This window comes from Rutilus rutilus (genome assembly GCF_951802725.1).
Source record: "Rutilus rutilus genome assembly, chromosome: 14".
NCBI classification, from domain to species: domain Eukaryota; kingdom Metazoa; phylum Chordata; class Actinopteri; order Cypriniformes; family Leuciscidae; genus Rutilus; species Rutilus rutilus.
In genome coordinates this window covers 37,416,515-37,444,500 of record NC_140219.1, presented here as the reverse complement: position 1 = coordinate 37,444,500, position 27,986 = coordinate 37,416,515, and the positions used below count along the sequence as shown (strand labels likewise).

The 27,986-nt window shown below is 38.8% G+C and overlaps 1 protein-coding gene across 3 annotated transcripts; it reads left to right on the top strand.

Moving 5' to 3' along the window:
- The first annotated feature begins 1,142 nt into the window (after window positions 1-1,142).
- On the top strand, window positions 1,143-19,767 carry LOC311304240 (transmembrane O-methyltransferase homolog). Of its 3 annotated transcripts, XM_084431158.1 has the most exons (5): window positions 1,143-1,251; window positions 2,364-2,534; window positions 6,825-7,129; window positions 7,502-7,698; window positions 18,135-19,767. In XM_084431158.1, the coding sequence occupies exons 3-5, from the start codon at window positions 6,874-6,876 to the stop codon at window positions 18,429-18,431; spliced, it is 750 nt and encodes a 249-aa protein (XP_084287284.1). In that variant the 5' UTR covers window positions 1,143-1,251; window positions 2,364-2,534; window positions 6,825-6,873; the 3' UTR covers window positions 18,432-19,767. The 3 variants fall into 3 exon arrangements, with proteins under 3 accessions (XP_084287284.1, XP_084287285.1, XP_084287286.1); XM_084431159.1 differs by lacking the exon at window positions 2,364-2,534 and having other exon boundaries at window positions 1,154-1,251; XM_084431160.1 differs by lacking the exon at window positions 2,364-2,534 and having other exon boundaries at window positions 1,179-1,251; window positions 6,967-7,129.
- Window positions 19,768-27,986: the final 8,219 nt, after the last annotated feature.

Genomic DNA, 27,986 nt, shown 5'->3' with positions numbered 1-27,986 from the left:
AACCTGTGATTGTATCTCTCGTGTTTGATGAAATCAGTGGCTGATGTCATGATTTACCCTGTGATTATATCTCTTGTGTTTGATGAAATCAGTGGCTGATGTCATGATTTACCCTGTGATTATATCTCTTGTGTTTGATGAAATCAGTGGCTGATGTCATGATTTACCCTGTGATTGTATCTCTCATGTTTGATGAAATCAGTGGCTGATGTCATGATTTACCCTGTGATTATATCTCTCTCTAGTGTTTGATGAAATCAGTGGCTGATGTCATGATTTACCCTGTGATTCTATCTCTCGTGTTTGATGAATTCAGTGGCTGATGTCATGATTTAACCTGTGATTGTATCTCTCGTGTTTGATGAAATCAGTGGCTGATGTCATGATTTAACCTGTGATTGTATCTCTCGTGTTTGATGAAATCAGTGGCTGATGTCATGATTTAACCTGTGATTATATCTCTTGTGTTTGGTCACGCGCTGCCATCTAGTGGACATCATGCGCTACTGTTTCTACTTGTCTGGACACTGTCTCTAATAGTCATGTATGATTAGTTTACACAACACGTTCTCTGATTATTTAAACGTCACTATTTCTTAATGTTATTTGTCATGTCTTGCTGTTATTAGGAGTACATTATTGTGCAGAAGTGACTGCGTTGTTGTCATCTATTACCTGTTACTTTTCTCTGAGCTGATTGTACAGACCAATCATGGTCATTCGTGTTTACTGACTGGATTATTTATTAAAAATCAATTTTTATAGATATCACTGAGGCGACTTTCTTTTTGCAATTGCATGCTTCACACATAGACTACTCTCCGTTTGCAGTGCGTATTATAAATCTAATATGAGTATAACATCTCATTTGTATTTACTTATATCCATCCAAATCTTAATTTATGTTAATCTAATTTAATGTATTTAATAGATCAATAACTAACTAATAGTTTTAGTTTTAATCTTTTTTCATTTACTTGTATGTATTTATTTATTTACTTATTTTAATCTTTATTTATTAATTTATTTTATTTTACAGTTTGTTGTTATTTTGCAGTACAGACCCAGATTGAAACCCCTGACCAAACATAAAGTGCTCTGTACCTTTAAGCTCGTGCACTTCCGTGATAAACAGGCCTGATCAGGTGAGTGTGAGTGTGTGAGGTGTGTGTGTGTGTGTCAGCCTCTCTTTATCTGCACACTCACAATGCATTTCAAACACACCGCGAAAGATTCCTGCTCATGTCACTGGTAAGTTCTGCACCTGAATGTGTTTTTTTATTGTACACTTTTTAATTATTAGGCCTATGATAAATCCGACAATAAGACTTTACGTTTGTCATGCTAACGAAGTTCTAAAAATTGTATATTACTATACAGAAATGCTTACTAAGCGATTAATAGCGAGCTTTTTTCAGACTAAAATCACGTTGACATGTTGTGGCAATCTATGAAACAGTGAGTAAATTTGATTCACGCAGAATATTCCTTTATGTGGTCGTGCTCCTCACCTAATTTAACCGTATCTTCAGAACACCTGTAGGCATACACTGTCAGATAACCTCGTCCTTCACTTTCATCAGTTTGCTAAGATTAGCAGGGTTTACCTCATACCTTCCTCTGTTGTTTTCCACAAAGGCAAGGTTTAGATCGACAAATAATAAGTAAATAACCACATATTTTGGATGAACTTTCTCTTTAACTAAACCTGGAACTGCAAAATTTAGATTTTAGAAAATGTTAGATTCAGCATGAAATAAATTCTTTTAATGTGTTTTTTTGAATGCTATAGATCTTTTTGTGAACATTCATGCATGTGTTTGTTGACTTTGTTGTAATATATTTGTGAAATGTCCACTTAAAGTCTCCATAAAAATCAAAACTGACAATTCTATTTTTTTTTTTTTAAAGGAATATTGTAGTGTTTATTATAAATGATTTATCATTATTGTGTTATTCATGTTCCTGGTAATGTTGAATCAGAATAACTTTCTCTATTTATATAGACAACCCGTATTTATTAAGACTGAAATATACCAAGTTTTATATTAAAACACAAGATAGTCCACCCAACAACTACACCAAAACCCATTGGCAGTATGTCTACAAAAGATCTTCAATTCCACAAACACAATAATAAAAACTATACATTCCTAATAGCGATAGGTCTGACTGTAGCACATTGGAGTGTAAGACTTTGAGTGTACTCGCCATTAAAATAGTTTAAGGCAGTCTAAAGACGTCTCATTATGGAATACATGAATCCACAGAAATAAAGTTTTTTTTTACTCTTAATAATAAATTTGCTGAATGATCATATGATTGCGGGGCACGTCGTGTCGTCCGCCCTGTTTTTCACTCAGATATACATCACAACAGGGAGGAAAAGACGAGTGTAACTTCCCTTCATGTCGACTTTGAACCGGCTCCTGCAAAATCTCATTCATCAACCTCCACTTCTGAGAGCCACGCCCACATCTCAACATCCAATCAGCAGCTGATGCACAGAAACAAGCCCCGCCCTACATTCTGATGTACGTCATAATAAAGCTGGTGCACACTGTGCGATTTATAATATATGCGATTGTTGCTTGTCAGACTGTACAAACATGATCCTCGCTGTAAGCCATGTCTCACTGTAAGATCTCAGTTGTCATTAATGTCTCACTGTAAGATCTCAGTTGTTATTAATGTCTCACTGTAAGATCTCAGTTGTCATTAATGTCTCACTGTAAGATCTCAGTTGTCATTAATGTTTCACTGTAAGATCTCAGTTGTCAATGTCACACTGTAAGATCTCTGTTGTTATTAATGTCGCACTGTAAGATCACAGTTATCGTTAACGTCACACTGTAAGATCTCGGTTGTCATTAATGTCACACTGCAAGATCTCAGTTGTCATTAACGTCACACTGTAAGATCTCAGTTGTCATTAATGTCTCACTGTAAGATCTCGGTTGTCATTAACGTCTCACTGTAAGATCTCAGTTAATGTCACACTGCAAGATCTCAGTTGTCATTAACATCACACTGTAAGATCTCAGTTGTCATTAACGTCACACTGTAAGATCTCAGTTGTCATTAACGTCACACTGTAAGATCTCAGTTGTCATTAACGTCACACTGTAAGATCTCAGTTGTCATTAACGTCACACTGTAAGATCTCAGTTGTCATTAACGTCACACTGTAAGATCTCAGTTGTCATTAACGTCACACTGTAAGATCTCAGTTAATGTCACACATCAAGATCTCAGTTGTCATTAACGTCACACTGTAAGATCTCAGTTAATGTCACACTGCAAGATCTCAGTTGTCACTGTCACACTGTAAGATCTCAGTTTTCATTGATGTCTCACTGTAAGATCTCAGTTATCGTTAACGTCAGACTGTAAGATCTCAGTTGTCAATAATGTCTCACTGTAAGATCTCAGTTGTCAATAATGTCACACTGTAAGATCTCAGTTGTCAATAATGTCACACTGTAAGATCTCAGTTGTCAATGTCACACTATAAGATCTTTGTTGTTATTAACGTCGGTTGTCATTAATGTCTCACTGTAAGATCTCAGTTGTCATTAATGTCTCACTGTAAGATCTCAGTTGTCATTAATGTCACACTGTAAGATCTCAGTTTTCGTTAACGTCACACTGTAAGATCTCAGTTGTCAATAATGTCACACTGCAAGATCTCAGTTGTCACTAATGTTACACTGTAAGATCTCAGTTGTCAATAATGTCACACTGTAAGATCTCAGTTGTCAATGTCACACTATAAGATCTTTGTTGTTATTAACGTCGGTTGTCATTAATGTCTCACTGTAAGATCTCAGTTGTCATTAATGTCACACTGTACTACAGACGCGTTAAAAACGGTTGCGCGCAATAAAACTCATCCAGAGTCTTACATCATTAATCAATGGCGCGTTCGGTGATGTGAGCTGCATTACACGCAGGATTTAACTAATGGCTACAAAGAAAACTCTAACGATAATTTTGGTCATGACTTGTCTTGAGAAACATAGACAATTTGACAGTTGTTGTATGAGAAGTCACACTGCAACCTATTTCAAGGTTTGCGGTCTCGAGCCACCAGGCACTGTTGGTCTGTGGATGATCAGGCCGGAGCGCGTTGACTGTTTTCTGTTAGAACGGTGTTGTGTTAGCAGCCCCCAAAGTTAATAACAAATGATCTTTGCAACGGAAGTGAATCAATCAAACCTAGGGATGGCGAAAACTAAAAAATTTCTTGACCGACCACCGAGCCTCATTAGCCGGTTGAAACCGGTTAACCGATTAGTTTAAAATATGCTGCGCTATTTGAAATAACAGCCATTTCGAGCCGCGCCTGCAATTTCGCAACTCTGTCGCATCTCTCTGCCGCTCTGCCTCCCGCTCACACACACACACACACACACACACTGCCGCCCTTCCATTCACGTCACTTTTTTTTAAATCCCCTACAGCGCGAAACATGAGTACCGCAAACGCGGCGCCGAGGAGCTTGTATGTAGGACAATGTCGGAGGACAAATGGCTCCTTAGTTTCGAAATGGTTTGGGTAACAGTTACAAGGTGATCGCGTTGAAAATAAAAGCGTTTGTCTAGCGTTAGAAGCTCATTTGAAACATTGCCGCGGCTCATTTAAGAAAATGACAGCTCCGAAGAGACGCCGCTTTAGTTTGAGCCTTTGAGGTAGTGCCAACAATAATAAAGAAAGATGATGATGATAGCACTGTATCACACAAGTTGCAACTTACATCTGTGTCATTCTTTTTGGTGAAATGGTCCCACACACTACTTTTCTTTGCACGCTTCATCCTGTCGTCTGCCCTGCAGCCGCGGCGCTACCCATTTTCTACTATGGTTTTGTAGGCTACGTTTCTTCATTCGGATCTATTTGCGATCCATTCCATTCTAAACAAACAACGCAGTTTATATGCTTCGTCCTTGTTACATTATTCATTAAGATAATAATTAATAAATGCACGCACAATTATCAGTGAACTTGATAAATGTTGCAGATATGTTTTACTATGCATGCACAAACAAATGCCTTTCAACTTATGTGTGCACAATTCAGAATAAAATGAATGTGCAGCAGTTTGTACAAATAGAGAGTCCTACTATACATGTTGTAGCCATTAAATAAGCTCATTTAGTTTCATATTTGTTAAAATATTATAATGTTATTTTTTCATCTATGTTGTTGATTATGAAAGTGAACTGCACGAGTAAGATAGGATGCGCACTATTTCGAGAGAAATGGAGTGGGTCAGACATGATTTTGACCACTTAATTAAGTTTTGTTTTGTAGAAAGCCTTTATTTTAAGTGAATTTCGTTTTGTATAAATTGTATCTTAATTGTAATAATTTTTTTATCAACCAATTGCCTGGATTTAATAGCCTAGAAAACGATATAATCATGGAGGCGCCCGCGCGGTCACTTGCATCCTAACTTAATGAAACTCAACGTATGCCTCACAGACATAAAATATATCTTAAGAAAGCTTGAAATGTCTTTTTAACAATTTAAAACGAAAAGAAATAGGCTACTCTCTGATTATGTATTCTATGATGTGCATTTCTCTCTATAGGCGCGTTCACTACGGAGTGTGAACTTAATTTATATCGTCAACTTTAACTTTACAGCTGTTGTTGCTGTTAATAAACTAAAAATAATTGGCCTATAATTTTATTAAACAATAAATTAAATGAAAGTGTAATTGTATTAAAAAAGCAACAAAAAAATTCCTGTTTAAGGTTTTTTTTTTTTACCTATGCTAATTACGCATTAAATTCAGGTAGGCTACTGAGTTGCTGTCCTCAGTGAAAAAAGAGCTGAAACGGAGATGAAGGGGAACCCCTTTTTTTTTTTTTTGGCTTATTTTAACTGGCCCATCCAGTTTTCTGGAGGCCCACCTACAATCAAAATCCTGGTGCCGCTAGTGCTGCCCTGGCTCTAACCTCGAGTGTTTTAGCCTGTAGCCTTTACTTTTCGCAAACCTTGTGAGCGCGCGAACCCAAACGCTGTGACCTCGTGCCAAATCTTTTTATTGGTTTATTAAGTACAAACAGGCGAGTTATGAAAAATTGAGTGTGAGGGATTTGTTCACTTCACACAAAAAAATATTGGAATGAGATGGCTAACTGTAGTAGCGTTTAGTCCACTGTCTATAATAGCCTAATCTAGATAACTTTTTTTTTTAACCGACTACCGACAGCTTTGATCGGTTAACGTTGATACGGTCAACCATCGGTCAAACGGTCATCGGTTAACATCCCTAATCAAAACTAACTTTAGCAGGACAATAACTTTATTCTAGAGCTGCTATAAAGCCAAAACAATCTCTGTTACTTTCATTTCCTATTATCGCTGTAAAGCTGCTTTGAAACAAAGGTTAACAGCGCTATATAAATGAAGGGTACTGACCTGACTGCAGGACTGAGAGTCAAATCTTCTGAAATACCAGAATTTCATTGGAGGTAAAATTTGATCGCAACAGTCATTGATTGGTTGTCGGTGAACATGACAAACTGACAATTGAAGACTTCAAATTTTAGCCTACAATCAGAGGAATCTTTTAGGATTTGCAAAATTAGTCTCAGACGGCCAAATCCTGGCCAAAATTGCACAGTGTGCAGTGGTTTAAGGAAGAAAAGATCTGTGGCTTCTTCCATTTCATCATGACTTTAACGTTTCCCAGAGTGCCTCTCTATGACTGCTTCTGTTCTCTGTTAGGGTCACTGATGTTCACTGATGTCTCTGTTAGGGTCACTGATGTCACTGTTGTGTTCACTGATGTCTCTGCTGGTGTCTCTGTTAGGTTCACTGACGTCTCTGTTAGGGTTCACTGATGTATCTTAGGCTCAGTGATGTCTCTACTGGTCTTCTCTATTCCTCTGCTCTCGGCTGTGGTCGTGATGACGGCTGTTTTCCGCTCACCGCTGTTGGCTCTGTGCCGTCAGCTGTATTCTGGCACACTCAGGCGTTCTCACAGGAAGGTGTGTGTCAGCTCCACTCACGCCTATGTCTTCTCCAACTGCACCCACGGACAGGCTCAGAGTGTTCTGCTGACCTTCGACCTCTATTCCACCACACACACCTCCTTCAACATCGGCCCTCAGAAAGGTCAGGCACTGGAGTCTGTTATCCTGATGTCTGTGTGCCTCCTTAAAGACTTTTACTAATCACACTTAATGGATGTTCTTTTCATTGTTAAAAAAGGTCATCATCTTTCTTCACTTTTGTAGCATTTAATTTTTGTCTTATATGAACAATTTCTGACCCTCAAACACTGGCTTTCTAATGTCCCTTTAAGACTTCTTTATGTAAATGACCAGTTATAATTGACTGAATCTGCAGCTTAGTTTCTATGTATGTTCTTGGTTGTGAATGTTAGAGTATGTTTACATAGTAGATGTTATATAAAATGCTTTATTTAATCAAGTAATACTCTGCTAGTCTTCTGATCTGTAGTAACACGTTCTCTTGTGGTTGTAGGTGAGTTTCTGGATGAGATTGTGAAGCGTGAAGCCCCGAGGAGGGTTCTGGAGTTGGGGACACACTGTGGCTACGCTTCAGTCAGGATTCTGCGTCTGCTCCCTCCGTCTGGAAAACTGCTGACTGTAGAGCTTGATCCTCTGACAGCAGATCGAGGGGAGGAGATCATACTAGTGGCAGGCTTCAAACACCAGCAGGTATCAGGTGTCATAGTAATATGTTGTCTTTGAATTAATTCCAGTTTATTTAGATTGTTATTAAGGCAAGACACTACAGGTGAATAAGGTAAAAATTTAGATATCACCATACTTTCCTCAGTTTAACCCCCTCGCTTTTTTTCTTATCAGTGCAAATGAGACTCAAAATACTCCATTGATTTTGGTCATACAGATAAGTGTTATACATCATTCGAAACTGTTAAGTATCTACTTGTAAACTCAGCAAAAAAAGAGACGTCCTCTGACTTTCAACTGTTTTTACTTTCAGTAAACTTAATGTGTGTAAATATTTGTATGAACACTAAAAGAGTCAACACCATAAGACATAAACTAAAAATGTTTCACAGACATGTGACTAACAGAAATAGAATAATGTGTCCCTGAATGAAGGGAGGCTCAAAATCAAAAGTACCAGTCAGTATCATGTGTGGCCACCAGCTGCTTGAAGTACTGCAGTGCATCTCCTCCTCATGGACTGGACCAGATTTGTCAGTTCTTGCTGTGAGATGTTACCCCACTCTTCCACCAAGGCACTTGCAAGATCCTGGACATTTCTGGGGGGAATGGCCCTAGCGATCCAACAGGTCCCAGACGTGCTCAATGGGATTGAGATCCGGGCTCTTCGCTGGCCATGGCAGAACACTGACATTGCTGTCATGCAGAAACTCACGCACAGAACGAGCAGTATGGCTGGTGGCATTGTCCTGCTGGAGGATCATGTCCGGATGAGCATGCATAAAGGGTACCACATGAGGGAGGAGGATGTCTTCTCTGTACCGCAAGGCATTGAGATTGCCTGCAATGACAACAAGCTCAGTCCGATGGTGATGTGATATACCGCCCCAGACCATGACGGACCCCCCACCTCCAAATCGATCCCGCTCCAGGGTACAGGCCTCGGTGTAACGCTCATTCCTTCGACGATAAACACGAATCCATCCATCACCCCTGGTAAGACAAAACCGTGACTCATCAGTGAAGAGCACTTTTTGCCACTCCTGTCTGGTCCAGCGAAGGTGGGTTTGTGCCCATAGGCGGTGTTGTTGCTGGTGATGTCTTGTAAGGACCTGCCTTACAACAGGCCTACAAGCCCTCAGTCCAGCCTCTCTCAGCCTATTGCGGACAGTCTTAGCACTGATGGAGGGATTGTGTGTTCCTGGTGTGACTCGGGCAGTTGTTGTGGCCATCCTGTACCTGTCACGCAGGTGTGATATTCGGATGTACCGATCCTGTGCAGGTGTTGTTACACGTGGTCTTCCACTGCGAGGATGATGACCTGTCCTTCCTGTCTCCCTGTAGCGCTGTCTTAGGCGTCTCACAGTGCGGACATGGCAATTTATTGCCCTAGCCACATCAGCAGTCCTCATGCCTCCCTGCAGCATGCGTAATGCACGTTCACGCAGATGAGCAGGGACCCTGGGCATCTTTCTTTGGGTGTTTTTCACAGTCGGTAGACAAGTCTCTTTAGTGTCCTGCGTTTTTAGAACTGTGACCTTAAATGCCTACTCTCTGTAAACTGTTAAGGTCTTAACAACCATTCCACAGGTGCATGTTAATTAATTGATTATGGTTAATTGAACATGCATGGAAAACATTGTTTAACTTTAAACCCTTTACAATGAAGATCTGTAAAGTTATTTGGATTTTTACAACATTATTGTTGAAATACACAGTCCTGAAAAAGGGACGTTTCTTTTTTTGCTGAGTTTATTTGTGTACACTCACAATAAGAAAACTTTGCGCTTTTGTTAAATAAAGAAAACAAATAGGATGCGCTTTCTGCCGTCTTAGTCTTTGAACTTTTTTCTGAAACTCGTATCAAAAATGAACCGAAACTCAGTGAATACTTGCCTTAGAGACATGAGAGAGCTTGAAGTGTCTAATTTTAAATGAAATATTCTCTGTTTATGTAATCCATATGAAGCCAACAAGAGGTACAGTTTCTCATGCGTCTGCTCATTATCGTTAATGTGATCACATCCACGCTCGCACAAGCGATTCACATGCTAATCGTCCACATGTACGCTAACCTGTAAACGCACCCATCACCTCAAAACAAAGCATCAAACTTCATCATTCCCCTGCTTTTCGTTGAGTTTGGAAGATGCGCTGTGAGAAATAAGCCTGGGATTTACCTCAGAAGAAGAACGCGATTGATCTACCGGAGGAAAGTAATTTATTCACTCTTACATTAGTTAGCGTGTTATTGTTACATAACCATGTACACATTTTACTAGTTGAAATATTGCCAGACTAAAATGTCAATCGAAACATATAGAAATATAAAATATAGGCAGGTAGGCAACCATTCAATGCTAAATAAATATAAATGTACGACACAAGGATGATTTTATGCACTATAATATAAAACATAGTACAATATAAAAGTAATATGAGTGTTTTACACCGTAACATGATGAGTGTTAGAATGTTTAGACCAGTGTTTACCATGAAATACTGTTGTGAATATCTGCTCAAACGTAGATGTTTATAACGTGCTGAACAATAATGTTTTGTAGAATAAATTGTCTCTGCAGGCGCTGTGAGTTTGAGTCACTTACGCTGTGCATCGGTAAATGCATTGCAATTTCACAAAACAGCACAATAAAGCTAAAAATCATTTTTAAAGCAGGAAAAGTTAGGTTTCGAGTCAGACTGTGGCGAGCACGACGAGGTCGAGGGCCGTGGGAGGACGGCGCGAGGCCGGTGGCGCGATTGATAATGAGCGACACGTGCGCGACGCACCGGTCTCGCATCTCTCACGGAGGAGCGGAAGCATAAAGGGGGAGCGACGACAGTGAAGAGCGAGAGAGGAACAGGCCTGTGTTTTATTTGATGTTGTGTCTTGCCAGCAGTCGTCCGTGAGGGGCTGCTGGCTTTTACTTTCATTTTGTATTTGGTTTATTTTTATCATTAAAATATGTTGAATGTTCGCCGGTTCCCGCCTCCTTCTTCCCGTAACAACATACCTCGTTACACTGGTGCCGAAACCCGGGAAGAAGGAGGGACACGCTGTCGGAGAGCCCTCGCTGCTGGGGGGGATCGCGGTGCTGAGGAGGTCGGGCAGCACGAGGGAGCGATGGCCGCCGATTGCTGCCCGAGGCGATGGTGCTGGAGCGATGGAAGAACTGGGGGGACGGAGCTCGAGCTCGCTGCCGTGCTCCTGGGTCGAGGAGGGGTGGCTGCCGTCCGAGAGGGAGCGGAGGAGTCCCGTTTGCCGTGGGCCGGAGCCTGTTGCCGTCGGCCATGATGGGGGCGGAGCAGGGAACGGGAGACTCGCTGCCGGCTGCCCTCAACCGGAGGAGCCATCGCCGTCCGCCAGGAGGCGGAGGAGCGTCGAGCTGTTCCCCAACGGATGTCCAGTGCCATCGCATGGCACCGCGAGTGACTCTCAGCTGGGTGAGGACCGAGCGGCAGTGTGTCCGGGAACCGGATCAAGAATTTTTTTTTTTTTTTTTTTTTTTTTTTTTTTCCTCTCTCCCCTCTCGTCTCTGTCGCTCCTCGTGCTTCCGTCTCCTTTTCCCTCACCTCGTCTATCCATACCTCCAGCCCAGGTACCGCAGCCGCCGTGATCGGTCCCCCCGGGGAGGGGGGGAGGGGGAGTAAGCGCAGTCTCGTGGGTGCCCCCCGGCCTGCGAGGGGCGATGGGGGTATGTGGCGAGCACGACGAGGTCGAGGGCCGTGGGAGGACGGCGCGAGGCCGGTGGCGCGATTGATAATGAGCGACACGTGCGCGACGCACCGGTCTCGCATCTCTCACGGAGGAGCGGAAGCATAAAGGGGGAGCGACGACAGTGAAGAGCGAGAGAGGAACAGGCCTGTGTTTTATTTGATGTTGTGTCTTGCCAGCAGTCGTCCGTGAGGGGCTGCTGGCTTTTACTTTCATTTTGTATTTGGTTTATTTTTATCATTAAAATATGTTGAATGTTCGCCGGTTCCCGCCTCCTTCTTCCCGTAACAACATACCTCGTTACACAGACGATTTCATTTTATGAATGTCAAATCCACTCAATTTTCCTGACAGTTTTTTTCTTAATTATTTTACTGGATATATTCTATGCATTATTTTGAGAATTATTTATACTTTGTTATTAATGTAGAGTTTACCCACTGTTCACTAAGCATTACGCCGATTTACATCTCCAAACACAGATGACCAGAAAAAGCGAGCTGGAGGGTAAACAATATTATTAAGTATATTCCTTATGTAGTTATTTGAGACTTTATTTTGTAAAATATTTGTATTACCAAGAAATATTTTACCCATGATATCTGCAAAATTTAGATCTTTCTCCTGTGATGCATTTCTAAGAAGGATCAATACTTTCCAGGGGATTGCATCCATTACAACTGCAAAGTCTTTAGGTCTAACTGGTATTTTAAATTTATCAAAAAATTCTCTAATTTAAAAGCTGACTAATATAATATTGTTTTCAAACCAGTAATCAAAAAATATAGATTTATTTTTGTAAAGGATGTCTTTGTTGTTCCAAATATAATCTCTCCTAGGTGAAAAGTTATGTTTGTAGGCCAGTGTCCATGCCATGAGAGCTTGTTTATGAACTTTTGCAAGCTTAAACAGTATTTTTTCAATTGAATAATTTTCCCAGTTGTTTAAATGGATAGTTAGGAAAGGAATTCCAAATACTGTCTTTATTAAAATACTGAATAAGCCAATTTATTTAAAATACATTGTTCAAAGCATCATAACTCAACACCTCTAAACCACCATGATCTTTGGGTTTGCATAACATTTCTTTTCTCAAATAATGTGGCTTGTTTTTCCAAATAAAATCAAAAAGCATTTTATCCAGTTGTTTGGTCACTTTAGGGGGAATATCCAATGATAACGACACATAGACTGATCTGGAGATTCCTTCAGCTTTTGACTAAAGTACCCGCTCCTGAATTGACAGATCCCTTTGTAACCACGCATTAAACCTCTTACTAGTTTTGTTAATAATTGGATTGAAGTTTAAATTATTACGCAGATTTTCATCTTTACATATAACAATTCCCATATATGTTACTTGATTTGCAATTGGAATATTACAGAAATTAGTTAAACATTTTTTGAGAGGAAACAGAACAGATTTTTTTCATATTCATTCCTAGCCCTGATACATCTGACAATTATTTTATGCATTTCACTGCTTTAATTATTTCATTCCTATCTTTCAAAAATAAAGCAGAGTCATCTGCAAACTGACACAACTTAAATGTTTTCCCTAATGCTGTAATTCCTTAAATGTCCTTTTTTAATGTGAAGGGCCATTATTTGCGTTGCTAACTAATACATAAATGGGGAGATCGGACACCCTTGTTCAAATCTGCCAGAAGTCCCCCTTGACTTTTTTTTAGTTAATGATCTGTAAGACTGGGGCTTTATTAATGCTGTTCATTGATTCAAGTAATTTTTTTGACATTTGGGTTTAAAGTGTTTTAATTCTACAATATATGGTGTAAAAACGTCTGAGTGCTGCCCTCTTCAGTTTGAACAGTGGCTACTGCAGTTGAATTTTCCTATTGGAAGTTGTGGTGGCCGGTGACGTCAGTGGGAACCAGCTAACCACGCCCTTGCCTACAGAGAGATGCGTCTCAGATGCACGCCCCCTCTCCACTGGGCTCTGCCCACTTTTCCAGTATTTTTCAAATATTGTCAGTGGGTGGAGTCAGGCTCTGACCAGGGGTTTAGTTACCCTTTAAATTAAAAGTTGTGTTCTATGGTATCAAATGCCTTGTGAAAATCTATAAATAAGATAAAACTATCTAAAACATAATCATTGTAGTCTACCATATTACCAATATTATTATCAATCTAATATTATTACTAATGATGCCTTCCTTGAATAAATCCAGTCTGTTCCTCATCTATAATATTTTTCTAATCCTTTTTTCAGTCGTTTGGCAAAGATTAAAGCAAATAATCATTATTTAATAGACTAATGGGTCTCCAATTCTCTAAACAAAGAATATTTTTGTTTGGCTTTGGAATTAATGTAATAACACCTTGTTTTAAAGAGGAGGGCAGTTCCCCCTTTTCAATAGATTCTATATATACAGTCAGCAAAAATGGAGCCAACTTATCTCAAAACACTTTATAAAACTCACTGACAAGTCCATCATTACCTGGAGAACGATTATCTTTAAGGTTGCCAATACACTCTTTAACTTCCTCCAATCTTAAATCACCATCACAAAACAATTTAAAATCATTCTCAATAACTTTGGCTTTATCTAAGACATTATGTAGAAAGTCATTCAGATCTGAAGACACAAAGTTGGGAGTATACAGACCTTTGTAAAACTGAGTAACAAACTGTGATATCTTTTTTCATCCCTTTGTGACTGTATTATTAATTAACAATTTGTTTATAGAGGTCAATTCACCATTTCTTTTTTACAAATTAAAAAAGTACTTAGTATTTCTTTCCCCTGTTCCAACCATGTATATCTTGATCTGATAAATGCACCCTCTGCTTTTTCTTGATACATGTTATCCAGTTAAATAAATCCATTAGTTCCTGCGTGTTAATTTTCTTAACTTGATAGGCGCATTATTTCTTTGATAACGATATATTATTTTTGTCTTTTAACTGAAGCAATTGATTTCCCCATTGAAATAGCTAGGTTCCTAATTTTGTATTTCAAATAAACTGATGCCATCAGATTAAAATTGTGATCATCTAACAACTTTTTATTCAATTTCCAATAACCCCTTTTTAATTTAGATTCATCTGGACCGTGAATATTTATCAAGAGTGATATACCCTTATGGTCAGTTAAGACTGACGGCTCGATAGAAACCATCTGGGCACACTGTTCCAGTTCATGTGATATTAGGAAAAAATCAGTGCGACTAAATTTGGAATAATCGATGTGTAGATTCTTTTGTCTGGATATTTGAGTCGCCAAATGTCAACTAAACCAACACGGGTACATACATTTCTGATTTCACAAGGATTTTCATTGATTCTCGATGGCCATCAATCCAAATCCTCATCAAATACACTGTTGAAATCACCTCCCCATACTATTTTTGCAAAGGGAAATTTAGTTATGATTCGTTTCTATTTAATTTCTGAAAAATGTTTTATTGGTGGCATATGAATTCACAAGAGTGTAATGAGTTTGATCAATGTTAACATGCAATATTACCATTCTTCCCAAACTATCGATTTCATGGCTCTGAATTTTCCTTTTAGTATAGCGACCCCTGCAGATCTATTGCTGAAATGTGAGAACCATTATGTAATTTCCCCATTGACTTCTCCAGAACTTTTCATCCTCCTTACAAGCATGCGTTTCTTGCACAAAATAATTTTTTATTTATTTATTTATTTTGGACACCCTTTCCTTTACAATATAAAAATAAGGATTTCTTTTTCAACGTAACGATCACGTAAACCTCTGGCATTAATCGAAAAAACTTAAACATCAACGTTTACACTTTTTTTGTTTTTTGAAAAAAATTAATTATTGAACTAGGGTCTTTTAAAACTATTGTTTGTTGCATAAATATCTTCTATATTATTCTCTGGAATATACCTTGAAAAATGAACAACCTATAAATACAAATTGTATAATTATAGTTGCATATGATCAGAAAAGATGGTTTAGCAAACACGTTTAAATGCAATATACATTGTATAGGTAGCCTACCATTCCTAACATAACTTGTTACCTATACAGCCTACATAGGCTACTGCTTACTCAAAAGTAAGAAAGTTACTTGCTCTAAGTACTCTACATTTCAGTTACTGAAACATTAGGTACCTCAAACCTCTTTCTTAACTATGTAAGCCTTGTTACCTACAAAGTACGCTCTCTTTCCCTCTTTGTGTGCTTTTTCAACAAGAGGCCATAACTTGGTGGGTGGTTCTTTGTCTGCAGCCGTCAGATCCTCTTTAAACCGGAAATGCTTTCTTTGTAGATATTCATTTGCTTTGGCATTTCCGTCAGAACGCGAATGATGTTCTCTTGCATCTCAGTCAAAGAAAGTTCATTTCCTCCATCAGTCTTAGCTTTCTTTGGTGTTTGTATTAGGATTTGTATTACAGGTACCTCCTTCAACCACTTTACAACTATAAGAATGGAGATCATTAATACACCTTTTTTCTTTCTCAGATTCAGTCTCCTTCTCCATAGAATCCTCCATCTTTCGCGGTGTCCGTCGACCAAGTGGCTGAGAAAGTACCGTTTATACACAAACCTGTTGTTAAAAGTCTCCAAAAGTGTCTTTACAAATGCATAACTAGCCATACTAAGCAACCATACAATTTAAATCTTATTAAATTAAGTGGACCCTATGTTTCTGTCTCAGCTCAAAATACCACAACCTCTCACATCGCCATCTTGAGCCGACTCCCGGAACACCTTACGAATATCCTTGAATCCTAACAGATCATGATGTCAACAGAGTCAATGATGGATTGACTCAAGAAGACGTGACAGCATGTAGAAGCAACAGGACATTTCTGAATGGTTAGTTTATGAATTTATGTAGCTTATGTGCAGTTATCTTCTAGTCATTGATTAGCATATTCTGTCTTGATAATCTATAAATCGTGTTCAGGGGGCGGGGTTTATGTAAATTCTAGGGTTAGTGATGTCACTAACCTGGGAGGAATGTCGTGTAGTTCCTACCAGCCGTTTGTTGTAGTCCTTAAAAAGCAATTTCTTTAAAAGTAAATATTTCCCTTTGCTTTGAACTATGAGCATTGCAACTTTGCAGATGTTGTTTATGCTCAAACAGCAACATTACACACTAACTAAAGTTAGAAAAGTTAAATCATAATCAACCACCCCTTTAAGTCAGCAAGACTCATCGGTGGCATTTGGTCCCTGTATAAAAACATCAACTATGAACATGCTGATATCAGGAGCAAGGCTGCACGATTTGGGGAAGAAAATCTAATTGTGTTTTTCTGGTTAATATGATTTAAAATTGACAATATATACATAAAGAACACCAGGTTTGTTGTCTTGTAGGCATATACTTGTAGGGCTGCATAAAATAATATATCAATTAAAATAATTTTTACATTACAGAAAACTATTTTTTGGGGGAAGAAATTCAGGTCCCCCCCTCCCCCCCCCCCCCCAGTTTTCTGTAAAGAAAAAAATATTATTATTGTTATTAACTATAAATCATTAAAAAGGAACACTTCAGTACACTACACTAGAGAGAAAGTATGGATTATCATATGCTACTTCAAATGTTTTTCAGACATTATTAAATGAGATTGGAGTAAAAACATATCCTAATGTTTGGCCGTTTTGCTTTTCAAATGCACAGCGCAAGTGACCCAAACACCCAGCGCTCGCAGAGAACATTTAGTGAGGCGATCGAGTCGCTGCTCTAAACATTATTGTCATCACATTATAATAAACATCTATGTTTGAGCAGATATCCACAAACACAGTATTTCATAGTAAACACCAGTCTATACATTATAATATTCATCATGTTAGTGTAAATACTCTAGCCTACTTTTATATCATGCTATGTTTTATATTAAAGACCATAAAAACATTCTTGTGTCATACAAGAATATTTATTTAGCATTTATAGTTTGCCTAACTGTATAGTTCATATTTCAACATGTTTCCGTTGATTTCATACATTTTAGTCTAGCAACAGTTCAACTGCAATGTGAAGTTTATGCAAAAATAACACTCTAATATAATTCAGAATACATTTCTTACCTTAAAATCTCTGTCTTATCTTCAAATCGCGTTCTTCTTCTTCTGAGGTAAATCCAATGTAAGCTCACATCATGTCTTCCAAACTCGATGAAAAGCAGAGGACTGATGAAGTTTGGTGCTTTGTTTTTGAGGTAATGAGGGCTTTACAGGTTTGCGTTCCTTCACATGGATGATTTGCATGTGAATATCTTTTGCGCGCGGGGTTGTGGTCTCATTAGAGATAATGAGCACTCGCTTGAGAAACTGGACATCTTGTTGGTTTCAAACAAATTACTTAAATAGAGAATATTTGTTTTTGTTTTAAATTAGATAATTTAAAAGTGCACACTTAAATGTTTATGAAGATATATTGCTCATGTATGTGTGAACATTATTCGCTGAGATTTGTTTCAGTTTATAGACGTGCTCAAGAAAAAAAAGTTCACCGCGACGGAGAGGCAGAACGCACACCCTGTTTATTTTCTTTATTTTACAAAAGCACAATGTTTTGATTTGATTGTGAGTGGACACATACAAAAGTAGACATCTCACAGATTCTGTTTTTCAAATTTATTTTTTCTGTATGACCATAAATGACGGAGTAATTTTGTGCTACTATGACCGCCGGCGTGTTTGTCGACCCCTAAGGGTTAAAAAGACTTACATTTTATTTTTAAAAACCCTGCATATACTGTGAGCAAAAACATGCTGAGGTCATTTTACCACAGTTTCAGGTATTGACATGCTCCTCGACTGAGGCCATCTCTTCTTTACTCTCTCACACTGGGAATGATCGTCTGGATCTGGTTCTAATGGATCATGACCCTGAGCTTTACCTTCAAGACCTGCTGGCCTTACAGAGAGGGAATTTGCTCTCGACCTCCTGTGTTGTGTTGATCAACAGAGCTCTGATGCCTGGAGCTCAAGACCTTCTGGAGTACGTGACAGCCAGACCACAGAGCTTCAGCGTGGGCAGACAACTCGATGGATTGATGGAGATACGCCGTCATACGGACCTGACCTGAGGCGTCTGTGTGCTGCAGGAATGAGTCTAAAACCCAGAAATGAGTTCGCATTTTAGCACTTCTGGTTCCATCGTCCCAAAGTCAATGGGTTTTTGGTTAAATCCCTGAAATAAGGTGTGGTTAACACAAGTTCAAGATATTTTCGTGTTTCAATCTACAACAGAAAGGAAAACTACACTCATCCACTCACTAGTTCATAATTATTATATGCTTTCTTATTTAATTTTGTCTTCTGGTATGATCTTGCGGTTTTCTTACTAGTCGGGTCTCAGGACTAAAAAGTAGCGATGTTAATTTTGTTCATCTAATGTTCATCGCCCTATTGTTGTACTTTACTAAGTATTTACATATTTGTTTGTACATGTTCAATATATGAATAAAATCTACTCACTACCCTTTTGTTAAGAAATTAGATACAATTAATAATTTAAGTGGAGATTGAAATTTTACTTATAGAGATACAAGTAATCATTGAAACTGTAAGAACTGAGAAATGCCGGACAGTCTGGAGCGGGGAGAACACAGACCCTGAGAGGACAAAAGACCTCTCTGGAAATTACCATTTGAACTCCTCCTCATGCACCATCGAGACGAAAGTCTCACCTCCGAGTCATCTAATCTACATCTCCTTCCCTCACCCCCTCTCTCTCTCTCAGATGATCACCTGAATTCACCCAAGAAAATGTATAGTGTAATGTGAATGATTATCACAGAGTATTTTTCATGTTTGGTATCATTTAAAATGTCACAGTGTGACTGGTACAAATGTCTCATTTCCAAATAAGTAAAACAAAAGGTAATAAGGTTTTTAAAAGTTTATGGATAACTGACTTACAAAGGAAGGTGGTCTCTCAAGCAAATGGTCACACACCCCCAAGAGGTGCTACCACTGCATGCAAATTTCTTTTGTTAGTACATGTTTCCTTGTGAAAGGTTTGTCTATATAAGGAGATGCAGCAGAGAGTTCGGGGCCTTTTCTGTAACTCAGATTCGCCTGTGAGGCTGAGAGAGAGAGATCTCTCAGCCTCATGTCTATTTCTTAATGTTGGGTTTGCATCTTTTCTTTATTCCAGAGAATTTGATGTTTTGTATTGATTATCTTCGAAATGATTATGAAATTGGCATGATACATTTACCTGACATAATAAATTGTTACATTTGATTATTCTAACTGACTTTGACATTATTTTACTAAAGAGTTAAAAGGAATAGTCAAACATTCACTTACAATTAATGATCCACAGATATCATTAAAACCTTTTCATTTATGGAGTCAGATGAAATAACGAGAGAATACATATTCAAATGTATTGCATTTAATAAAAAAATACTTTGCCTCGAGAAAAGGACAGTAACACGCAAAGACCTTCCGCGCTGGTCGGACGCCGGACTTTGGCACAAAACAATTACATTACAAAACAATGTTGAGGCGTCAATGCTAATTGCATTGAATTAACACAACAGTGTGATGTTGGTTCAATATCACTTTTTCACCTGCAATTAATGTTGGAACAATGGTTAGATTTCAACAAAAAACCAATGCAAATGTCATTGAATCAACGTTACATTATGATGTTGATTCTGAATCACTGCTGTTGAATCAGCATTGAAATGAACAAAAAGAGTCAATGATAATATTGCTTGATCAATGTTAAAATGTGATGTTGATTCTAAACAACTTTTATTGAAAATACAACTGAAATGTAATGTCAAAAAGCAATGTTGCCATCTAATGTACCATCTGTACAGTACACTTCAAATTATACATTAACAAATTCCTGACCATTTGAAAGTTTGGGGTGGAAAACTTTGTAGAATAAAAGTTGTATATCAGGCAGGGACACGTTTGTGTGCAGTTTGTTTTGTAATTTCACTGAAACGAATAGAGAGTCTCTCCACACTGAAGCGCGCGTCCGAGTGAAGACTGTGCGCAACCACAAACAAACACAGTATCCGCGCCACTGATCGCAGCGGCAATGAGCACTTTGATCACATTTCAGAAACAACACATTTCAGCGCTAGATCGCCTCTTATTTAACAAACGAACGAAATGGATGCTCTGCTAGTTAACTGGAGATGTTTTATTTATTTGTATTGGTACATTTGTGCCGCGAGATGTTTCAAAAGTGGCGGGGACAATATCGACCTTAGCAAAAAGTGGTGGGGACATGTCTCACTCGTCCCACCCGCAAATTATGGCGTCTTTTTTCATCCTGAGGTAGCCTGTAAAAGGATATTTTGGGGTCTCCTTTTTTGTTGTTGCACCCCACCGCACAACATTTTGAAGGCATAGCTAGCTAGTTCCTTTGCGACTGATGTGAATCAGGTACTCAAGATGGCGGCAGACAAGTTTTAGAAGTGAGTGACGTCAGTGAGGAGACGTTGGTGACATTATCTGATATTTATCTATATGGCTGTTCTAACGCCCTCATCTGAGGCCGTCGCACCCTGGTGACCAGGAAGAGAACTGCAAAATGACTATTTTGATGATGTTTATCCACTCTATATATTATGATGATTTTATGTATATTAGAGTTGTAATAGGTTTACATGTCTTAGTCATTTTAGTCCATTTTATTCCTCTTTTCTGTTTTATATGTGTCTATGTCTTCAAATGATTATGGATCTGCCTGTCATGTCAGCAATCACAAGGAGGCAGCATGCCAAACAATGGGGGTTGTTGCTCACACTAAGACCAAAGTGGACTTTCCTTCCCAGCACTATCACTTCCGTGGACTTTGTATATACACCGGTGGACATTACTCACATTCACTTTAGGACTAGCAATACGCCAGGATTCTTATGGACTGTTTTAGGGTATGGTGCAAACAGACTCCACGCTTTTAACAGCCTAAGTTATTCTAGTTTTATTGTGTTGTGTTAAGTTCCTTGTGAATATTGTAGATACACTTCTGTTGTTCGTCTCATCTTTTTAAAGCACTCTCAACCTCACAGTTTAATCTGACCCCAATTTCACTCTTGTAACTCTACCGATTAGGCCGATTGTTACAACTTTTTAAACCCTCAGTGAGTCACAAACCTCACTGACTGTCCGTCCAAATCACTCAGTGATCAGCCAATTCTGTCCAATACAATGATCTACTCTTACTTTGTTAAAGAGATGTTTAAGAGATTTCATGAGGCAAACTCTGATGGTTATGGATTTCTATAATTTCTAATATAATTTAGATGGTATATTTAATTTAGTTTTCAAAACATTTTGAAGTTGCTAAGATAAAAGTTTTAAAAGCCTTAAAGGAATAGTTCACACAAAGATATACATTCTGTCATCATTGATTCACCCTCATGTAGCTTTAAACCTTTTCTTTCTTCCTTTCTTTTGTCTGTGGAACATAATAGATTTTTTTATTTTGGTATTTTGGTATTTATTTATTTAGAGAAACAGGGACAGCGTACAATAAACATTAACCTCAAGGGGAGAGATGCTTAGTACCAGGTTTTAGCTCAAGAGCTAATTTCCACCAGTAGTCCCTGGGCAGTAAAAAAATAAAAAAATAATGTCTTCTTATTCACATCTTTCATTTACTCAGGTCTACTCTTATAAACCTCAGAACACACACTTACGCACACAAACATACACATACATACATCCGGTCACATGTGGGTGCAAATTTGATTTGACAAGAGCCATTTCTTTGCCAGGCGTGAGAACGTGTAAGAGTTTGTGCTTCTTATCAACTCTGTAGGCAACATATTCCACTGACGAGCGGCCACACAAGAAAAAGCACAGTTTCCAAATGCTGTCCTGCGTTTAGGGATCCTGCATTCGCCTCGCACTGTAGATCTAGTGGCTCGAGCTGTTGTTTCAGAGCCCAAAGATATGAACTCTTTTAGTGGAGGAGCAGCGGTGTCATGGAGGATCTTACACATCAAACACAGATTAGTGTGGATTATCAGATTTTCAAAGCTAAGAAATTTGTGTTTTACGAGGATATGACAGTGATGGAATCGTCTGCCTTTCTTATTGTGAATCTTTAGAGAACTTTTATATAATGACTCAAGTGGCCTGAGGGCAGATTTACAAGTCTGTGACCAACTTGTCATACAATAAAGAAAATGTGGAACAATCATTGCATTTAAATAGGCTCCTGAGGCCTCGATTGTAAGGGAATTTCGAATGTATTTGAACTGTGCCATATTAAATTTGATTGTATTTGACAACTTTTTTATGTGCTTTTTAAAGCCTAAATTTGGTTCCAATATGACACCTAAATATTTTACCTGCTCTGGATTTGAAATGATTTGTCCATCAATTAAGATCTAAGGGGAATTTTGTATTTTATAACGATTTGTAAAAAACATTGAAACAGTCTTATCTACAGTAGATTGAAGGTGAGGCATAAGTTTTTCAGCCACAAAGAAACTTTCTTCATCTCTTTGGTCAGTTTTTGAGCGACTTCTTCCACGGTTTTGCCATGTGCATATAGCACTGTATCATCAGCATACATAGTAATTTTAATCTCTCACACAGTTGGCAGGTCATTTATGTATAGTGTAAACAGCAGGGGGCCCAGAATGGAACCTTGTGGCACTCCCATGCTGCAAGGTCTTAAGGGTGATTTTGTATTGTCGACGGCAACACATTGTTGTCTGTCATTAAGGTAAGATTGAATCCATGCTATTGTGTTTGTGTCAAGAGAAAAATAAGATAGTTTGCTGATGAGAAGCTGGTGATTAATTGTATCGAAGGCCTTTCTAAACTCCAGAAAGACCGCCCCTACCACCCCTTGTGTCTTCTAGTAAGTAGCAGCACGCAGACTCTGTGGAGTATCTTTTCCTGAACCCAAACTGGCAGGGATGTAATGCATCAATGTGGTCGAGATGCTCTACTAGCTGCTCTGCCACCACCTTCTCAAAGATCTTGGAGATGGCTGGTAGGATACTAATAGGTCGATAGTTTGACACACAGAGCTTGTCTCCTGACTTGAAAATCGGCTTGACTCATAGGTGTCATAGGTGAATGTAGGGCTCAGCTGGGCCAGCATGTCTCCTCTGTGGCTTTCGTGAATGTGGCATCTTTATTGGTTCGATGTCCAAAGATGTAACCAGATCAGTTGCACTGGTGTAGACTGTGATGAATGCTTCTTCGGTTCGTTGGCTCTGAAAGTGTTTTTTCACACAGTCAACTGCACCTAACATGCCTCCAACTGTTTTCCCTCTCCCCTGCAGTGAAGTGTTCAGGCCCTCTAACCCCATCATCACCTCTTTTGCCAGAAACAGGCCAAGGACTGTGGTGCCCTTTTGGAACCGCTCATGAAGGCCATTAGCTCTAGAAGCTGTGTCGGATGTGTTGGACGAAGCCATCTCTTCCAATGCAGCCAAGACTGCCTCATATTGACCAAGGATGGCGTCAATGGCTGGGGTGCGCACTGTCCATCGTGTTGGGCACAAAGGTTTGAGTGTGATGTAGGAACCACTTGTGGACTTTGCAACAGACTTGAAAATGGTCTTAAATTTGCCTGATTGTCCAAACAAGCATCCCAACTCATGGGTCCACTGCAATGCATCCCTCACAATCGGTGTGGTTGAGCAAGCTGCTTGCGTGACCAGGTTGACGCAGTGAGGCCCACAGTGAACATAAATAGCAAGTGGCTGTTCTTTTCTGATGTGAGCCTGTACTCCCGACAGATGTCCTGACATATTGGCTGCTCCATCATAGGTCTGGCCACGCAGTCCTGAAAGGGGTAGGTTCAGACGTAGTAGCACATCAGAGACAATCTTAGAAATTTGCTCACCTGTGGTGGAAGAAGTTTCGTAGAGGCCAATGAATTCCTCTCGTGGTTCCAAGTCGGAATCAACGTAGCGGAGACAGATGGACTCCTGCTCTGTGCCACTTACGTCCTGTGTTCCATCAACTATTACTGAATATTGGACCACTGGTAAAGCCAGGATTTCCTCTGCAATGTTGCGAATGATGGTATTGCTCATTAAACTTAGCATTTCGTTTTGAACGACAGGGCTGGTGTAGCTGTGGTTCCGTTTTAACCAGTGTCCAAGGGCAGGATCATCCTCTGCCTTAACCCCTGAGGTCGGCGGTATCGCCGGTGATACCAGCTCGCTTTTTTTTTATCAGTGTAAAAGAAACTCATAAATACTCTGTTGACTTTGATTTTCCATAGGAGTTTCATACATCAATCGATTCTGTTAAATGTGTATTATTTTTCTGTATACTCACAATAAAAACAAAGTGTTGTGCTTTTCGCCAAATTAAGAAAAATAATCACGGAGCGAGTTCTGCCTTCTCTCTGTCCGTGTAGTCCATTCTGAAACGCGTCCGAAAATGAATCATAACTCAGCGAATACTTCTCACACAGGCACGTGATATATGTCTTTATGAAGCTTGAAATCTCTTCTTTTAAATGAAGTAATTAATAAAAAAAACAAATGTTTTCAACTCATGTAATCCGTTTGAAAGCAAGGAGAGGTACCGTTTTTTCCTTCTGCCTAATTATCTCTATAATGAACTGAGGCCGCCCCGCCCCCGGCACTATTGACATGGTAAATAGTTTAGGTAATCTATGCTTCGCACCCGCCCCCCGATCAATGCCTTGAAAACACGAAGTTTCATCAGATCAGATTCACTGATAGTTCATCGCGTTTAGAGAGGATGGCGCGTTTCTCCGGTAAAGACGCCCTTCAGATGATCCTGGACAGCGAGGAATAACTCACCTTGGCTTTTCCTCAGAGGAAGATTGTAACTCAGACGAACGGCAGCATGTTCAAGAGCGAATTGATCACGCCAAGTAAACACCGAGTTTTCACGTGAGTAAATACGTGAACTCAAGTGGTCTAGTGGTAGAACATTTGCCTAGCGTGTCAGAGGTTCTGAGTTCAAATCCACACTCATATAGTTTTTTTTTTTTTTTTTTTGTCAAATCAGATTATGTTTATCAGTGGTTGTATATCAGGCAGAGACATGTGTGTGTGTATTTTGTTTTGTAATTTCACTGGAACGAAAAGAGAGTCTCCACAACGGATTGAAGCGCGCGTCCGAGTGAAGACTGCGCGAGCCTAAAACAAACACAGTATCCGCGTCTGACTCGCGGGAATCCACGGCGCAAACCTGTGAGGGGCTGTGTTTTCTCGAGCCCCATATCAGCTCGAGAAAACACAAGTTTATTCAGATCATTACTTGTTTACACCGTCTCGCAGCGCTGTGAGGAATAATAATAATAATGGAAAATGTCCTTCAAAAGGTAGATGTAAACAAACTATTAAAAGGTAAATATAATTTTTTTTTCTTTAAATAATTTTTATTGTGTTTTATTAGTAACAAATTTGGGGAGAGGATAAATATTCCAAAACTGAAAATACAGTATGAGAATTTACTGCACAATTACTAGACATGTTTACCTTGGATATTATACAATTTGCAAGCACAATTTGTGGAAAAAAAAAATGTATATAAAAAATATAAATAAAATGTATTTTTGTGTATAAATATATACACATATATATGTGTGTGTGTATGCACATATATATATTTGTATAAGCAACGTATTAAACTGCAAATTAGCATTTATATTCCTTATAATAAAAATGAAAGACCTATGTTACAGACATATGAAAGACAACATTTCGTTGATTAGTTTTGGATAGATTATACATTTTTACTGTAAAATATCTGCCACCTCAAATAAGCTTTTATTTGCCAATTTTTTTGTCAAAAATAATCAAATAATCAATCAAATCCTTAACTTTGAAATATGTATGATAAAATGTATACTTTAGTTTGTACAAAGAAAGATTACACTTGAATTGTTGTTTATTTAAATATTTACAAGGTAGATGTAAACAAACTATTAAAAGGTAAATATAAGCCTTTTCTTTAAATAATTTTTATTGTGTTTTATTAGTGACAAATTTGGGGAGAGGATAAATATTCCAAAACTGAAAATACAGTATGAGAATTAACTGCACAATTACATGTTTTCCTTGGCTATTATAGGCCAATTTGCAAGCACAATATGTGGAAAAATAAAAAAGAATTGAGATGCTTCCAACTGTTGCTCTTGCATTCTTGTGGCTCAGTGACTCACCTGAATGAATGGCTCATTAAGTATGCGGTCCTCAGGTGTGAACCACTACATATGCATGATCGTCGACGCCCACTCGAATATTGCCTTTCCAAACAGAAAGTGCTTTGCAAAATTCAAATCAATGTATTGTGTTATGTGAATGATTAGGCAGGGTGATTTTCACATAATTTTGAAGAAAAAACACTAGGCGATGACATCCATTAGACAAAAGTCTTATTGGCACATATTTAGTGTGTGTTTTGTGGTCTTATTTCAGAAACTTTAGTTTTTAGTTTTTTCAATAACCACGCATAAACATTATTCTCTCAAAAATGCAGACATGTACATTCTTGTTGCTCACATATTATGGTAGCCCTGTTTGTGCTAAATAGTGTATACATTTTTTTTTGCCATTACTATGTTTATAAGCAACTGAAAAAAGCACAAATGTCAGGGCATGTCAGAACATCTCAAGGACCCCAAAAACACCTCAGACCCCAGAGGGTTAAGAAGGAGAAGGTAGTGGAAGTTCCCCTCTTCATTTCCATGCCCTCTTAAAGCTAGGCCTTGTTGGGCCAAGTACTTAACAGAGCTTAATATTTTTAGTAAGTTTGACCTGGCCTCCTCTTGTGCAGTTGCCAAAACACTGGATAGTTGGGCATTAATTGATTTTGGCTCATAAATGTGCGTAGTCACTGCAATGTTGTGTGTTTTACTGCTTGAGTGTCGCTCAAAACCCTCCACAGCCCGTTTCCAGTTCCTAAAGCCTGTCAAAATAAATGTTGGCTCTGTATTTTTGGCTAGTGAGGATGTTTGCTTTGAAAAGGCCTTGGTGCAATAAAAGCACAAAACTCCTTTCAGTCTAGGACAGTAGTGTAACCAAGGGAAATCATTGAACCAGCTCTTCTGAAATCGAAGCGTCTTGTTGGCCAACTTCTGCACCTCAATAAACTTGGGATGAGGGTGATGTGGCTCAGTCAAAGGGTAATTTTGCTGTGCCTCAGATTCTACTTGTTCCTCATCTACAGTGCCTTCATGCTCGGATTCCTCATCCTCATTGTTCGGATTTGGCCCTTTCTCCCTGACATCAGCCCTAACACCAACCACTGCCTGCTGCAGATCCTATTGAAATAAATGTATTTGTACAATAAATATGAATGTCTTGTACTTTTAATGTGTAAGATGCACTTTGTAAACATGTAATAACACAGTTGAAATAACTTTTTCTGAAGTAGCCTATTTAAATCTCACCTCTAAACTCTCTGGCTCTTTCTCCTGCTCTCCATCAGTGGAAACCGTCTGCTGCTGAAGCTGGTGTGAGATTATGACATATTAACCCACAACCAAATAAGACACCATAAACTAAGCAACTGTCATGATTCCTGTCCTGTGTTTCCCTTGTCGTGTGTGGACTTTTGTTATTTCCTGTCCTGTGCCATGTTTTGTAGTCCTTTGTAGTTTTTCTTGTTTATTAGTCTTCCCAGGTGTTTTTGATTAACCACACCCCCTTGTTATC